Genomic DNA, 13,419 nt, shown 5'->3' on the forward strand with positions numbered 1-13,419 from the left:
AATCCTTCTTGGGGATTGAGCAATGGGGATTAATCCATTTCCTACCATTGTCCCTTTTTTTGAGATATATATATATTTTTTTTTCTACACAAAATTAACAACAATGGGCATACTTATTGTGATTATATCGGTAGTACTGGATATTGTTAGAGAGAAACAGTTTTTGATTTGTTGATTGCTCTAATGTAGTGTAGGAATAATTGATTAACAGATGTTTCTCTTAATTTGTGTTGTTTTTATTTGCAGTGAGAAATTGGCATTTGCAAATGCGTTATAGTAATTCCAACTGTGTCAGAATCATTATTTACAGTTCTACGAAGTACTACAACACAACACTTCGCTTATTTTAACTCGTAGGTAATTATTATGTAGGTTTTTCCGTAACATCCCATTTTTGGGGCATTGGCGTAATAGGCCTACACTTGCAGTTTCAGGTTTCATTATTTATTGAATTACACGAATGATTTTGATATATTTTATCATTATTTTAATTTTCTGAGACCCATTAGCTAGACATAAAAGCGTCAAATTTACTATAGACTAATATATTTCTACGGTAGGCCTATATTACATACCCTAACGGACATTATATTTCTTATTTCACATAATATGTCACATTATTATACTAAAGGTCTAACAGTCACGGAGATACAGAGTGTTGGAAGACCTGGAATGAGAGGAACACGATGTGGATGATATTGAGGTTGTAATGTACCTCAGATCCAGATGAAATAATGGATGAGGAAGATGTGCGTGAGAATTACCTCACTGAAAATGAAGTGCAAGATGTAGCTGGAACATTAGAAGTATTTGTAAGAACTGCAGAAATATCAATAAATGATGGAACATATGAAACTCTTCCATCAGCTTCAGAAAATCCTCGTAATAAAAAGAGAAAAATATGTGCTGGTACTGAAAAACCAACATCATCCAAAAAACAAATTGAGTTACAAGTGACAGTGAATCCCAAATTGATGAATGTGAAGCAACATACAGTGCAGATAGTACTTACTGTGAAACTGTCGACAGTTTGGATTATCTACATATGGGAAAAGCATAGATATTTTTGAGGAATTTCTTTCTGACGAAGTGTTGGGGATAGTTATAAATCAGAATGAAATTTATGCTAATCAGAAGAATCGTCCTGGTTTTTCTATAAGTAAAGAGGAGCTAAAGGCATTTATAGGCATTTTGTTGCTTTCTGGCTACCATAAACTACCTCAGGAAGACATGTACTAGGAACAAGCTCCAGAGGTAGGAATTCCATTAGTTTATAAATTGATGCCAAAAAATCGTTTTAGAGAAATCAAGAAGTTCCTTCATCTGAATAATAATTAAAAAATCGATAAGTCTGATAAAATGTATAAATTGAGGCTATTTTTATACTGTTCAAGAAGTAGTTTTAAAATCTGGAATTTCTCACTGTGAACTTTCTTTAGATGAAATGATGGTTCACTACTATGGTACACACCTGGCAAAAATGTACATGAGGGGCAAGCCAATCAAATTTCGAACAAGATAAGGTGCCTATGTAGTTCGAATGGTTACCTATATAATTTTTCACTATACTGTTGAAAGAACAGACAATCAAGCAGGACCTCTAGGTCTGACAGTACAGTGATTTCTGAGGTCACTAGTGTAATTCCAGTGGACAAGACACAACAGAACGAGTTGTTTTTTGACAACTTTTCACTAATGTAGATGCACTTACAGCCCTAAAAGCCAGGAACATCAAAGCAACAGGGATGAGGGACAATCGCACTAGCAAGTGTCCAGTCATGTCTACTAAAGACATAGAGAAGAAGGAACAGAGAGGATTTTGCGACTTCAGATTCGAGATACTGATTCTAAAGTGGACAGATAAAAAAGTCGTTACTGTGTATACTAACTTCACCACAGTGGAACCATTCACTAATGTTCGTAGATATTCTCAGAAGGAGAAGAAAGAAATACATATACCCATCCCAAAGTCTATACAAGAATTTAATCTCCATATGGGTGGAGTGGACTTGCTGGATAAATATCTTGTATCGCATTCAGTCCACTCAAAAAAATGGCAGTGGCCTCTTTTTACTCAGATGATTGATATAATGGTTGTAAATGCTTGGCAAACCTACCAGATTGCCAACAAAGAAGAAAATAGATTCCTTACATTCAGGAGCATATTCTTCTTCACTTGTTGAATTTCCTACCTCTGTTTGTAAACATTCTTCTTCGCTTGTTGATTTCCCGGCCTCACTTTCAGTCCCAGCAACTTCACTAATTATTTCAATTTTTTAAATCTTATGGCGACAGCATTCGCATATAGCATCATCTGCTACTAAATGCGGGACCTTTTTACACATGCTACTTGTAACTTTTCTTTTACAGACTTGTGACTAATGCTTTTGAAGTCCGAAAAGGTTGCAACACCACAGATGACTCCAACTTTTCGTCTTTAATTTAGGCATATTGAACACTTACAACTTACAATGACAGAACAGAACAAAATCAGCCTCTAAACTGAAGGGAAAAAGTTGCAATGACAGAATAGAACGAAATCACCCTCTAAATTGAAGGGAAAAAGCTGCACTGAGATTATCACAGGCCCCCACGAGAAAGCTATTAGTGACCCATTGAGCGGATGTCGTAACATCTGGCATTTGTCATATCGATCACTAAGCAAGCATGTGGGTGGTCTGGTATGAGCGCGTGATGTAATACACTGGATGCGACTTTGAACCTTAAAGGCAATATTTCCAGTTCTGGTTTATTTAGTATTTCCCGAAGTTTGAGAGATGCATCATAAAATTTTTTGTAATTGATTAAAAATTGTTTATCTCACTGCAAAAAATATAAAGAACATAGTATAAAAAATATTCGATTTGAAAATATTAACATTTCTTATTTTATTGTAAGTTTTAATACATACTTGAAGTAAAAATTCATAATAACTCAAAAGTAAGTTTAAATATATAGTCATCATTGTATTGGCACAATTTTTACGTTGATATAATGAAGCATGTCATTTTAATAATATTTTTGACAATAGTCTACATATCAACTCCCTGAATATTTCACCCTCATTACATTTCAACAATTGATGATATGAAATTCATATTAGGCATGTAACTATTTATTATTATGACATTCATTTACTAGAATATTGAAAAAATCCACTTGAATGATACGGCCACTTATGGGTATGGTTGCACTTAGAGACTGATGAAGCCAGTCGACCAAAATTTCTTCAAGTTCTCATGTTTACAACACTTCACTTTCCTGCATTTACATCCTCCCGACATCGCAGTTGCAGTGATTGAGTCGCGATTTTTTATTATCATCCTTAATGTTGATGATGGGATTCCTAATAAATCAGAGAGTTGTTTTTGATTAAGAGTACTGTTTTCATCGTACTTTTGTAAGATTTCTAATTTTGCTGACACAGAAATTGCTTTTCGTTTAACATTCATTGTAATCATACTCAGATACTTCAATAGACAAAGAATAACAAGCTGACCAGCAAAAATTTCCATAATTTTATTATGGCCGAGTGAGGAATTTTGTTTGAGAGAGAGGTTTAGCAAGAAGGTGGGGTATTGTAACTGTGTGTAGGCTTTAAGCGCACAGGTAAAGAGTCAACTAAGAGAGCATAATAAGAGGGTAGCATATTGTACAGAATGAAGGTGCCCAGGTAAAGGGTCAAATAGCAGTACTTTTCAGGTTAATGGCACCAGTGAGTTCAATGGCCAAAATGTTTCATTGCTGTTACATTGTTGAAAATTATATCAAAAATATTCCACAAAAATAGCATATTATGCAGGACTTGAGTGCAACAAATGGAGTATTTTATAAAGACGTTATATATGAAATGTGCAGGGACCAGACAAAAGTGTATTACACAGAATAGCATAATGAGCGGTTTTACTATATCTCAATTATTAATAAAAAATCTATTTTGAATAATTCTGCCGGGTAATGGGTTAACTATCACTGCAGTGAGGACATCAGCAGCTTTCTCATTCCTCACCCTTGTTGTATTTTGGCTGCATCATGCCGTTTGTACACACACGCTTTGCAAGATGCTGGAAAACATTGTACAAATGATCGGTGCACAACGGATATTTTTCTGCATAAACATGTGCTGCTTCTCTGCAATTCTGATGGCATTCTCCAAGTATCATCAACATGTCGAATGCTTCATTTGTGAATGGCATTTTTCAAATAGCAAACCTACAGGGAGACGACATAATATGGACAAATAAACAAAATTCACTGTTGCTATGCCAAATAAAAGAGAGCGGAAAGTGACTTGGTTTCAAGACCTGCAGTGTTTACAATATCATGTACCTACTACCAGTACAGTATGTACATAAACAACATACAGCATTTCTCAGATGATACCATTTTTGTTGCTTTGTGAATAAACAATAAAAGTTAGAAAAAAAGTTTCAGTAAAAGTTGTTTCCTTATAAAAGTAGTTTTCAATGGTACCATCAATGACCTATGTTTTAATTTGAAATTTCGAAGTTGACCACAGGTACCCCTACTTCCGGTTTGTTACGGGAAATGGTACTACTACCAATTGATTCTTTACATACCTTTTGGTTATAGAAATTTTTTTATGAACTACCAGTATCATATAGTTTCAAGAAAAAAGGCTGATATGGGTGGTCTGAAACACCTGGTGTGTATGTATTATATATAAACATAAATGATTCTGCCTCTCTTAAAGTCGGCTTAACTTTTCAAGGGCAGGACCCAAGATGGATATTTGCACTTAGGCTTACACTGACCCTATATAAGCAATACTGTTCAGATCCGACAGGTGGCCTGGATGGCATTCGTGAATACGATGTTAACAGATGGACCATCCTGTCCCATGCTAAGATGAGTATCTGATAAATTCCAAAGTCTGGAGCCCCTTGTCCTTCCTATATCAGCATCGAAAACCCATATTGCCTCCAAGACTTCACCCAGCCTATTTTTAAGTATTGTAGCTGATAGATTAAATGAAGGGAAGGTAAATAATGTTGGTGGAATGATAGAAGGAAATGAGAGTACCCCAGGAATATGTCCCTGCAACATCTTTGTCCATCACAAATTCTATCATGACATGGCTGGGTAACGAATTTGGCCCACTTTGATGAAAGATCAGCATGCTAGTTCTTGAGTAATAGGTGCAACACTTTCCACATGTTTAACAAGGTTTATTAAATGTCTTCAGACTACGTGCTTCAAGCATTCCTTCACTTCAATTGTTCAAGACTTCCAAGATCGAACACAGTTAGACATTATTACATAATTTAATACATACATTTCGTGAACACAACCTTTGTTTCATCCCAATTCTTTGTTGGTACACGTCATTTTTATGCTCTAATCTGTGTTCAAAACTGGCATGGAATTTGTGGTGGACAGAGAAGGATGCTCAGTAAGTTTTCGCAGGGTTCTCCTATTTCCCATATCAGCACTCTACCATTATTTCATTATTACCATCATCATCATCACCATCATTATCATCATATGGTACTACATAGTTAACGTTCCATGGTGCATCAAAGGAAACATTTAAAGCAGCAGAAAGAAATACAGCTTTGGTGTGTCACTCATAGATGGGTATTATAGGGTGAACGACGTAAGTCAAAAGTAATTGCCATTCGATTAAAAAAAAATACTTAACTGTTACCAGTTTACTCATCTTTTTTACAAGGAAGTCCAGAAGGTAGAAGATGAATGTGTAAGTCACTACACGAACTGAAAATATCCATCTTAATCCCCACCACAAACTAATTTTTTTTTATGGCCCAAGACATTTTCCAAAAGAAAAAAGTTCTCACTGCATAAGGCTTAAAACACGCTGACAGTACATAGAATATGATATTACCGGTATAGTCAATGAGGATTTCACATACTGAAACATTTTTTGTAAAGAATCATATGAAAATTTTAACTGAATTTGTTGGTTATCTCTATTCCAAAAGAGTTTCAAGCACTACAGCTCTACTTTCCTTTTCGAAGAATCAGTCTCTATAGGTTCATCACCATCAGAATCAGTATCATCATCAGTACTGTCACCAGAATTGCGTCCTGATTCCGGTTTCTTATCTTGATTCTTGTCTTTTCTTTTCTTCTTTTTTTGAGGCTTTTGTTTCTCTTCCTTTGCTAGTAAGGAAGGAAATTGTTCATCAAGACAGGTATCACTTTCTCCCTTCAGAGCTTTCTGTGAGCACAAGAACTGTTTCAGTGGAATTTCTCCTTGATGATTGAAGTACCAGTCTTCTATGGCATGTTCATTTTCTTCTAGCAAGGTTTCACACTATAACATGAAACAAAAAATATATATAGTCTATATTGTTTTTATTTTCATTCTTCTTTAAATAATCATTTTAATAAATTAGTAAGTATGAAATAATACCACTCAAAATTGAAAGATTTATTTTATTTTTAAAAAGACTGAACATACTTCTTAAGAAAGCAAACACACCAAAAATTGTACATTACATTTTGCTTTCCTATTTAATATTTAATCTGCTATAATTTTTAAAGCATTTTACATGATCTATGTCATGTCACTAAATAACTGGAACACTCATCCTTGACAATAAAAGATGATTCTGGAAACAGTGGTAATTTACAAATCATTCTTTCATCTGCTTTGCTCATCATCCCCCAGCTTTTAGATCAGTATGTCAGAAGTGGAAATATAATATTTTGTACAGCATGGTTTTCATTTTGAATTTCAGACGGTAACTTTTAATACATTGATTTAGTTCGAAATAGCATCTATTAGCCAGCACTATTCTCTCTTTATCTCATCTGATGTATCATTTATAATGTTTATTCAAAACCTAAGTAAGTGAAGTTTTTAACTGTCTTGAAATTATAGATCCAAATAGCTTGGTCCATGTTCTTATTTTTATGGTGTATTACTAATGTCATTATTTTGTTTTCTATGATAATTTATTGTTATACCAATGTCTGTAGCTGCTTTCTCAAAAGCGACAAATGTTTCCTTACATTTAAATAGGGTATGGGAAATTATATGAACATAATCAAAGGTGCCCCAATTACCACTAATAAACCTGCATCCCTTACTACCTTTTCGGGCATATTAAATAGAGGGCACACCACTGCCTCTTCTTGCCTTTGCCCTTCCTTTAGCAAAAACCAATTTATTGTTTAAAATCTACAATACTGGCTCTAGACGAATGTCAAAGAAATGACTGCACAATTGGGAAAGCAGTGACAGCATGAAAAAAGATGGACGACTTGGCAAAACTATGTTGTAAAATGTACAGAAATAACTGAGATATTTAAAAATCATTGCAATCAAGCAATTGACAGCACCATATTTTCTAATTTACATGACGTCATAATTTAAAATATGAGTTTTTCAGACTTCTTTGGAATCATTTCTAAATCCCAAAAAATAGTGCATTGCCTCCTGGCTACATAAGGTATCTACTTTTATTTTATCTTATGGAGCATTCTTAATTCATAGTGTTACTGTATAAGTGATTCCAGTATTTCATATTATTTGTGTGTTTAATATATGTTGTTGTTTTCTAATGCCAGGCGTTTGACAAAGTCATTTGACCTCTTGCACTCCAATATTTTTCAAAGATATTATCATGGCCAGCCACTGAAGAACAGATTTTGAGGTGTTCCGAATCCATTTCTTGGTTTGAGTTGCACAATGGGCAGTTAGGGGACTGATATATTCCAATTTTATGCAGGTGTTTGGCCAAACAATCATGGCCTGTTGCCAATCTAAATGCAGCTACAGACGATTTGCGTGGTAAATCGGGAATTAACTGTGGATTTTGATGCAGAGAGTTCCATTTTTTCCCTTGGGATTGTGTTATCAAATTTTGTTTGTTGAAGTCTAAGTATGTGGATTTAATAAATCTTTTCACAGAGTAATACGTAGATTTAGTAACAGGTCTGTAAGTAGCAGTGCTGCCCTTCTTTGCTAAAGCATCCGCATTCTCGTTTCTCAGGATTCCACAATGGGATGGTATCCATTGGAATACAATTCTTTTATTGAGTGATATTAATTGAGAGAGCATTTTAGTTATTTCTGCTGTTTGAGATGAAAGTGTGTGTTTAGAGACTATTGATAGAATAGCTGCTTTGGAGTCTGACAATATAACTGCATTTTTAAATTTATTGATGTGGCATAGAAGAATCCTGAGACTTTCACTTATTGCAATGATTTCTCCATCAAAACTTGTTGTTCCATACCCAAGAGATCTCTAAAGTGATGTTATGCCCCAGGGCTAAAGAACGCCCTGTAGCATGATTTCAGTTTCTCTGTGGAGTATTAAATTTGAAACGTGGAACAGTGCCAGCGGAATACACGGTCGAGCTGCTTAGCCAGCGATATAGACAGTCTTGTCGGGCGTGTGGTAAAATCACTGCCTACAACACTTCAGATCGTTGCTGGCCCTATCCCATTGGTCCAGTAGGATTAAGCATGCATTTTAATTGGTCAAATTTTATCACGCATTGTTCGGACTCTTTTCTTGCGCGTAATCTCATTATAGTGACTTGTCACTATAATGCACTAAATCAAAATTAAATGTAAGAAATGATTGATTAAGACGATATTTGTAAGTACGTGAAGTCAAAAGTGTTTTAAGACCATCTCACTTGGTGGATGGCATGGTTGGTAACCCGGGCGGGAAACGGGTACTGAAACATAATAAGTGTTGGAAAGGAGACGCGGCAGTTAGTTAGTTGGTGAAGACTGGCAGAGAGCGTGAATCTAAGCGGCATGGCGTCATCTGATGAATTACCTTGTAAGTAACTTTGTATATTTTTGTAAATATAGAATAAATCAAGTAGTGTACAATAACGCAATCATTTTCAGACTTAGTTTAGTAGTCATGTAGTTTCCTATAGTATCCTGAGAGCTCCAGTTATTCCCGAAAAGTAGTTTTCCATTGTTGTGTACAATGGTGGTGTCAGAAATCCTGATGAGAATGAGCAGAAGACGAACGCAGTAGCCATCCGGCTAGCAATCAGTGCGACCTAAGTGACGGTCGCACAACAGTGAGAAGAGACAGCACGTAACACCTGCACCGGCACCTTGTTCTCTGGAGATCAAGGATCCGTTAGTGTATAAATGAAGCCAGTTTTGTGGAGGGTACCTAATATTAATTGTCTCTAAAGACAATTGTTTTAGTATTTCAGTGTTTACTTCTGATTTTAGTATTTCTTCTGTTAAATTTAGATTATATTCTATATTTAATACAGTTAAAGGGTTTGGCTTAATTTGTAGGTTTTCTTTTAAATTCGGGATATTGATTTTCTGTTTTAATTCTTGAACAATGGATATGAAACTTTTTTGAGTTTTCAATCTACAGAGAGGACTGTATGAATGCCAATTGTTTCCTAGTAATCTAACAAGTTTTTCATATTGAATCAGTGCTTTTTCTTCTATTGTTTAATATATTCAATTACATATTGGTTAATAAAATTCTTTATCACTTGCGTTACATAAACTAGGTGCTTTGTGAACATTATATCAATTTTTAATGGATTTTTACGATGTTTTATCAACTTCTATGATATCTAGCATCTCAATGAAATTAATGTGATAATGCCAGCAAAGTGATTCAGAGTCCAGCACCGAAAATTACCCAGCATTTGCTCTTAATGGGTTGGGAGAAAACCGCAGAAAAAACCTCAACTAGGTAACTTGTCCTAACCAGGATTTGAACCTGGCCTGCTCATTTCACAGTCAGGCATGCTAACCATTACTCGATAGCAGTGGACTATTACATCAATGTAACTACTGTTTTTAATTTATTAAATAATCTATACCACTATTTAGCTTTTCTTTTAAAAAAGTGGTGAAATATTAACAGAATATTCCTCAGAATTGGATCGGTGTCGGGTAGAGTTCCCAGGTAGCTCAGTTGGGAGAGAGTTGGTACGTTTAACCAAAGGTCCCGGGTTCGATACCTGGCCCCAGAACAATTTTTCCCTCGAAATTATTCAAATTAACTTTACAGGGAGTTATACCTGAAAGCTTGATTTGCATAATACACGTCACTGTACGTAACAGAAAACCACAATTTAAGTCACACAGAGTTAGTGTGCTCTCAATGTTGGTTGCTTGACGGGGTTGTCAGCCCACTTTGAGGTCTGTGGATATAGAGGGAAAAATTGGATCGGTGTCGGGTAGAGTTCCCGGGTAGCTCAGTTGGGAGAGCATTGGTATGTTTAACCAATGGTCCCGGGTTCGATACCCGGCCCCGGAACAATTTTTCCCTCGAAATTATTAAAAAATTATTCAGAATATTCCTCGCACGGCTACTTTGTACATAAACCACTTAACCTCGTTAATGGGAGAAAGGAGAATTGCAGGCTGTAGCAGTAAAATATAATAGGTTACAATCTCGATATAGTGAACTTCAGTTTAGCATACTTTTCAGTTTTACATACATATTTTAAATTCTTCACTAAAATCACATACATTATAAAGCAAAGATATTTCATTTTTATGTTATCATTACATTTTTTAAGTTGATAATATACATGTTTGTTTAACTTTTACATCATCTATTGTTGGTTGCAGAATTTATGTAATAGTATGTGCAGACTTATCTGTTTTTATTTTGAATATAGCATTTTGCGTGCATATGATCATTGTGCTACATTATTTCTATAATAATTGATTCTCAGTCACTCAGTGAACTTCAGCAGTTTAAAGAAGATCAATTATTGAGAAAAACAAACCAAACTGAAGTTAAGGACTTCTTCAAATTTGGTTGATTGTACTGTGTACCATGTGAATATTCGTTATAGACAGTAACATGCAGTATTTTTTAACTTAAATAATTTCTTCTCTTATTTTAAAATTGTGCAATATGTATATTACTTGTAGGTTTGTATAGGCATGGTGAGTTTCTTCAGTTTGTTAAATCTTACATGGAAAGTAAACAGAGCTGCAGTAAATGAAAGGTAACATACAGTATTTTGTGGAATAATTTTGCATTATCTAATGTAAAATCAAAACAACTTTGTTTCGATAGAATTTCCTTTTTCATTATAACATACTTTCCGAAATGAAGTATAAATATTATTATTTTCTGACTAGCCATACCAGTACACTTCACTGCACTTGTTAGAAATAAATATTATCGACTTTAATCTATTACATTTTCAAATAAAATTACTTAGTTAATATTAGCTTATTATATGTTCTAAGTCATTTGCTCCTGAATCATTTTCAAAGTTGCATTTAAAACTATGAATGTAACTGTTATTATCCAGCAATACTTTCTGGAGTTGTTCAGTCAACTCTACTTTTAAGCCCGATACTATATTAGACCTAACAGACAACTGGTCGGAGTCTGAAGTAAAATATACTTTTAAGAACTGAAGGCTCTTACCCTCAGCTAGAAGAAGATTTCCAATTCAATAATAAGCCTATGCTTGAACTTTAAACATTGGCATAAAATTGACTATGTATTTCTTTTGCACCAAAGATCCAAAGATGCCACTTGTAATAAGGTGTTCTACTATCTTATATTATTTAAAAGTGTGTTGATGATGGATGTACTCCAGTAAGTCAGTTTTTAATTGGTTGTAGGGGCTCTTGAATCTTAAGAGGAACAACTTTTCCAACAGCGTAACATAACCCATTTGGCTCATTACCCCATTTTTTGCATTGCATTTATTGCATAGTTTATACATTTTTATCTATTTCAACACAATTCAAATGAACATAGTCAATATTTGGATCATAAAAGAATGCTAAGCTAACATACTATTACTGCATATTAAATCAATACACTCTCGTTGTTTCTTTAATTCTCAGTGCTATTTCCTCTTTTACAAGCATAGTAAGATTGAACTCTGTTATTGGCAAGTTGATCAAAGTGTTTGATGCTAATTTCTCTTGAGCTGCTGAAATGATTGCATTGTTGGTTCGTAAACGAATCTCCCACTCTTCCTCACTCTTATTAAATCTCCGAATTTTGTTTCGCCTCGAGTCAGAAGTGTTTCGGGATAATTGAGACTTTTGTTTGTCATTTTGAAGTACGTACTATATAAAAACCAATAGGCTTATCTACCTAATGTTAATGTATTGAACCTTTTTCAGAGAATACTACCCGAAATTATCAATGTCTAACTTATACTTATCCACTAAAATGAACAAAGCACAAATCGAATTCAAAGACACAAATGCACTACCTCTCCTCTAAGAGACAGCGGACCTGGATGCTGTCTGCCATGATTCTCGGTGAAGTAGGGCACAAGCACGCAGTGTCATCTAGTATATAGAATATTCGAAATGGAACACACAATTTATTAATGTCCAACCTACACTTCAGAATAAGATGCAACTTCGATATCCTCCCAACCACACACAAGAGAAAAAACGTACTTAAATAATAGAAAATAACCTCAGGATTAAAGAAAGACATTGTGATCACAGAGAGTTATATGCTTAATGGGTAACAGTTCTGTACAGAGCACAACACTCCATACTGAATAATTAGCAAAGTAACATATTTAGAATGACTTGTGGCTTGTGGGCCATCCAAAACCCCTACCTCCTCTTCACTGTGTGCGAATGTTTATATGCTCGACCACTTATGGCCTACAATTAATAATATGTACCTCAGCTATAACAACTTCATACAATAATAGATGAAACTATAAAGTAATTACACATTAAAATAGGCCATTTGGTCCAGGGAACATTCGTGTTTGGTAGAAGGATAAATTGTTTAACATGTTTCTTAATTGAAATTGTATTTAAATAATTAAAATACGATCATTTTGGACCAGAGAGCACTCATTTGATGCAAGGATGATTTCTTTAACACGTTTTTTAATTGTTATTAAATGCAAATAATTAAAACATGATCTTTTGGTTCAGGGAACAACTGCTTTCGGTGCAAGGAAATTCATTTAACATTTTTTTCTAAATTGATCTTAAATACATTCTTTAATAGATCACTCCAACTAATGTCAATATAGCGTGGATTGTGTATGAAGATAATTTGTGTTGGGCATACTGTGCGTCATTGTTTATGTAAATAAAAACAAATGAAAATGAACATGGTACATAAATATTACGAAAGTCGTACTAAAAGTCATGAGCAACCCATTGTTATAAATCTTAATTTTTATTTTTTAGACAAACCAAGTACATCATCTTAATCCATAGACTTTTATGTTGCTTTTCAACATAGTCTTCATTTCTTTGCACACATTTTCCCCAATGTTCTGTAAGTTTGAAAATTCCCTTGCATTAGAAGTACGTTCCAGCTCACCAAAAACATTGATGCACTGCTTTCTGGATGTCCTCCAGCATTTCGTAGAGTTGACCTCGCAGCTGTTCCTTTACAAAGCCGAAAATATGGTAGTCAGAGGGTGCCAAGTTGGCACTGTAGGGAGGCTGTGGAAGAGTTTCCT

General features: G+C 34.6%; 1 protein-coding gene across 1 annotated transcript in view; it reads right to left on the bottom strand.

Annotated features, from left to right (window-relative positions):
* The window catches only part of CNPYb (protein canopy b), a 58,452-nt gene that overhangs the window by 5,558 nt on the left and 39,475 nt on the right, over positions 1–13,419 (bottom strand). Inside the window, exon 5 of the mRNA XM_069827169.1 lies at positions 1–6,298. This exon is cut by the window's left edge and continues 5,558 nt beyond it. Within this exon, the coding sequence (XP_069683270.1) occupies positions 5,975–6,298 (324 nt within the window). The 3' untranslated portion in view covers positions 1–5,974. The remainder of the gene's footprint in view (positions 6,299–13,419) is intronic.

Source organism: Periplaneta americana, chromosome 1, assembly GCF_040183065.1.
Source record: "Periplaneta americana isolate PAMFEO1 chromosome 1, P.americana_PAMFEO1_priV1, whole genome shotgun sequence".
Taxonomy (NCBI): domain Eukaryota; kingdom Metazoa; phylum Arthropoda; class Insecta; order Blattodea; family Blattidae; genus Periplaneta; species Periplaneta americana.